This window comes from Frankliniella occidentalis, unplaced genomic scaffold (genome assembly GCF_000697945.3).
Source record: "Frankliniella occidentalis isolate FOCC.00 unplaced genomic scaffold, Focc_3.1 Scaffold33, whole genome shotgun sequence".
In the NCBI taxonomy this organism is placed as follows: domain Eukaryota; kingdom Metazoa; phylum Arthropoda; class Insecta; order Thysanoptera; family Thripidae; genus Frankliniella; species Frankliniella occidentalis.
The window spans coordinates 169,522-173,751 of NW_026267163.1; the positions used below are offsets into that span (position 1 = coordinate 169,522).

At 54.8% G+C, this 4,230-nt stretch overlaps 1 protein-coding gene across 1 annotated transcript in view; it reads left to right on the forward strand.

The window, feature by feature from the left end:
• Positions 1 to 1,780: 1,780 nt before the first annotated feature.
• Positions 1,781 to 4,230, forward strand: part of LOC127749128 (uncharacterized) — a 46,146-nt gene continuing 43,696 nt past the window's right edge. Inside the window, exon 1 of the mRNA XM_052265970.1 lies at positions 1,781 to 2,504. Coding sequence (XP_052121930.1) covers positions 2,186 to 2,504 — 319 coding nt within the window. The 5' untranslated portion in view covers positions 1,781 to 2,185. The remainder of the gene's footprint in view (positions 2,505 to 4,230) is intronic.

A 4,230-nucleotide genomic window follows, 5' to 3' on the forward strand; every position in this document is an offset into this window, starting at 1 on the left:
CGGAGGGTGGAGGGAGAGGGGGCGGGGGCAACTAGACCGAGCCAAAGTGAAGGAAATTAGAGAAACTGGGGGAGAATGTTTCAGGGAGGGGGTTGTGAGGTTTACCGGGGATGCAGGGAAGGGGGTGGAGGGTTGGAAGAAGGGGGAGCTGAAGTGAGCTGCACACACATGCCTCGGAAATTTTGCCCAGCGTAATATTTAAGGCAGGATTAAGCAATCTGATGAGGGCATGCGGCTGGGGGTGGAATGGGAGGCTGGCGCGGGCGGGGGTAGCGTTCCTCGCCCCCTCCATATGAGGGCGCAGCGGCGGTAGAAACGTGTAGTGCGACAATCCACGCGGCGTTCGAAAACAATTTCTACTAATTATCATTACAATAACAGCTCTGCCTTTTGTTCTGGAGGGGTAGCTTATACGCTCACCACCACTCTGCGCTTGAAGTTTTTGTAAAGGACGCAATGTATGCGTCTGGCCCCGGGTACTCTGCGAACGAAAACATTTAACTGGAAGAGCTGGGGGGGGGGGAGGAGGGCTGCAGCAATCAGCGACCCTCGATGGAGTGCGGATCTTGGAAGCTGTTTCCTACCCGCACTTTATTCTATGCAATTTCAACGCTATCATCAGCAGGAATATTATCGAGGGATGAAGTATTAACCGACGTCTTCTCAAAGTTTTACATAATGACAAAATAAACCGCAATATTATTCGTCTTCGTGTTTTTAGGGCACCAAGAAAGACCGTGTTCGTGCGGGCAACAACGAAAAAAGATCGTCCCTCCAGGCAGGGTGCTCCCTGACGTGCGATGGAATGTGTTGAGCCGCTGGAATAGGAGGCTCATGCCCTTAATGCCATCGGCCTAGAATTTATGGCTCATATTAAAATGGCACATGTGCGCGTGTTGGTGCGTCGGTGTGCGTCGGTGTGCGTCGGTGTGCTCTGTGTGTGTGTGCGTGCGCGCGCAAGGTGCCCGCGTTTCCCATCCCCGTGAATCATAACTTCTTGTAGCGTGATTTGCACGGTGATGTCGTGCCTCGATCCAATATCTTCACTATCTTTCGATGACACAAGCGCCCTGACACACGCTCCCCTCCCCCCACAAAAAAGGACAAAAAAGAAAACAAGAAGAATATTGCAAGGATGGCATGCAGAACAGGGGAACACAGCCGACTGGGCCTATTTGAATTTTAATATTTAGAAAAACGTGGACGGCCGCCCTGGGCCCCATTTTCTCGAAATCATTTCGGTTTATCGCAGGCAGTTTGAATGGAAATGGAATGTGAAAATATTGCGAGGCTCGACGTACACAGGCCGGCAGGCACGGATAGGGGGGAGGGATGCTTGCGCAGCCGTTGCTACTATCTGCAGAGGCCTGTCGTTCATTTAGAATTGCTCTCCAATTGATATTGATTGTTGGGCCTCTCGCGCGCCGCCAAAGCCAACGAAGGCAATCGCCCGCGTCTCCCCGCCGCGACCCTCTCTCTCTCTCTTCTGCCATATTCCCCTATGCCAACGTGTTCCAGTCCACTGCAATTTCACTCTAGTATGAATTGTTATTATTATGATGTGACTGTTACCCCTGGCTGGTCGCGGACAAAGCCGCCCGCTCGCGGAAGCCATTCCGGGGTCGGGGGACGGGCAGCCGCAGGGCTACAGGGTTCTAGGGAGGCAGAGCTCGGTGTGGTGGGCCTGCGTTTGTGCTGTTATTTCGCTTATCGCAGCAAACGCCCCTATGGCGGCAAGCCGTTCGTTCGCAAATAATATACACGTGTGTTCTACACTCAAAAAAAAAAAAAAAAAAAAAAAAAAAAAAAAAAAAGTGGACTGAGATTTTGCAATTTGTCGAACCAGGGGTATCTAAAAGACAAGGGGCGCCATAACCATACCTTGCAACTTGGAGAGTCAAGACTGCAGTGTGTCTACACTGTTACACCTGGTGCATCATCGTCAATAATGTATCATCTGACTACCGAATTAGGAAGCAGCTCCAGCACATTAACAACGTGCCGAGTTGGCGGCGTGTGTTTGGTGTATAAAACTGACACACAGCGGCGCTAATACTTCCCCCGTTTTCTGATTGCAGGACCCGCCAGCGCCGTGTTTGACGCTGCTAATGGACCGCCCAGAGGACTGCGCGGGCCAGCGTAGCACAGAGACACGTTAGAGAGACAACTCACCGCGCAGGGCGTGATGCAGCACGACACGGACCGCGACACGGACGGGTCGGCGTCGCCGTCGCTCTCGGCGTCGCCGCCCCCGCCGCCGCTGTCCAACGCGGCGACCGCGGCGCGCTGGGCGGCCCGGGGCGGCGCCGGCGCCCTGGGCCTCACGGCCGACGGCTTCCTGGCCAACGGGCCGCTGACGGCGGGCCACCCGAGCCCGTCCTCGTGGGGCCGCTGGCCTGGGGGCAGCGCGCCCGCCACGCGCGTCCCGGCCGCCTGCTGCCGCCGCCACAACTCCATCCAGAGCGCCACCACCGTCAACAGCTTCTCCAGCTCGCTGTACAAAGGTGAGTCACAAGAAACAAAACATGGCTTCAATTATTTCCTGTCCGTTTTCGACTGGACCCGCCAGACAAATTTTCTGGTGGAGAGCTATTTTTACCTGTACCTTTTATACCTTTCAACCCCCGCTATGTGGTCACGCTGCTCCCATGTTAAATCATAGGCACCAATAATGAGCCGCAGGCGGCCGCAGGGAATGTGTTCAACTAAAAAGTTGCTGTTATAACTGTATAACTTCAGAATAAATAGTTTGTACAATGTAAAAATGATGTCTGATTTTTTGAGGAAAAGGGGAAAACTTTGAAGCTAGCTCCTTGAGTTTGAGAAAACTTCACAGATTGTGAGAATATCTCATCACAAAATGAGGGAGATTCCCACAATTCTTTAAGGGAGTTCCCTAAAGTTTCCATTTTTACTCCAACAATCTGGCATTGTTTTTACTGCATACTGTACAAATTTCCATTACCACTACAGGTAAACTAATTTGTCGCACAGTCAGTGAAATTCGCGGAGTAGTGGAGGCTTGCGCCACCGCCGGGAGCGGGCCCGGCAGTGCATCACTACCTCATCACCTTGTCTGCGGGCGCTCCCGAGCGCTCCACCAGAGCGCCGATCGCGCTCCCGCGATAATAACATAATCACTTGCACACCTCCTCCTCCTCCTCGGCCGAGAAAACACCGTGTGGGGAACGACACACGGGATGGCCGAGCAGTTTATGGGCGACGGCGGAGGCGAGAAGGGAGCGAGGGAGAGAGAGAGATCCTTTACGGCTGAGCCGCGCAAGACTCACGCCGTCTCAATCACAGGATATATACGGCGCCGGTTAATTTGTCAAATAACTCCGTCGATAGGCGCGGTCCAGTCAGGCCTGGAGCGGGAGCGGCAGAAGCGAAGCGCGCGTCAGGTGCGATAGGGGCACGCCCAAGTCTGTCGAAGTGTTGTCACGGCTCTGCTGTTTTTCCCTTCTTCGTTCGCTAGTGCCCCCGCGAGCGCACCTAAAAATCCAATTCTGTTAATGTCACAGAACTGTAGGCAAAAGAACGCCATTCGTAGACATGGAGGCATACGTGTGTAAATTGGAAAAGGAAAATTCGGACCTTTCCTCTTGGAAGTCTGAAACTGGGAATTCGCACACCTACAAGTGTGCGACACTCACTTGCGCTTCCAGTCCGTCTCCAGCGCCATAACGGACCCAGGCGTCCCTCCTCTCCGACTCCGATTGCAGCGCTGAATGTTCTCGCGCACTTCCGGTCTGACAAACGCGCGCCGGGCCACTAACCAGAGCATGGGACCCGCGGCCGCGACGCCAACTTGGGTAAGGGCCCCAATCGCAAGTAGCGAGTGTGTGTATGAGAGCGAGAGAGAGAGAGAGAGAGAGAGAGAGAGAGAGAGAGAGAGAGAGAGAGAGAGAGTTAGGTGAGCACTGCGGAGGGCAGGTCGCGGGCTGGAGGGGGCGCCGCCGGTGTCGTGTAGACTTGCCGCACAGTCTGCTGGAGACACACCCACTGCCGGCGCTCTACTCTCTCTCTCTCTCTCTCTCACACACTGTCACACTCACTCACCCTCTCTCTCTCTCTCTCTGCCCTCTCTTCCAGTCTGCACCCCTTCCCATTCAATACCGCAGCCCCCCCCCCTCCGAGGAGGCGCAGTGCGCGGGACGAAGAGGCCGGGCAGTTGCTCTCCGCTGTACAGAGGGACGGCCGTCTCATGGGGGCCCTCTCGAGCCGTCG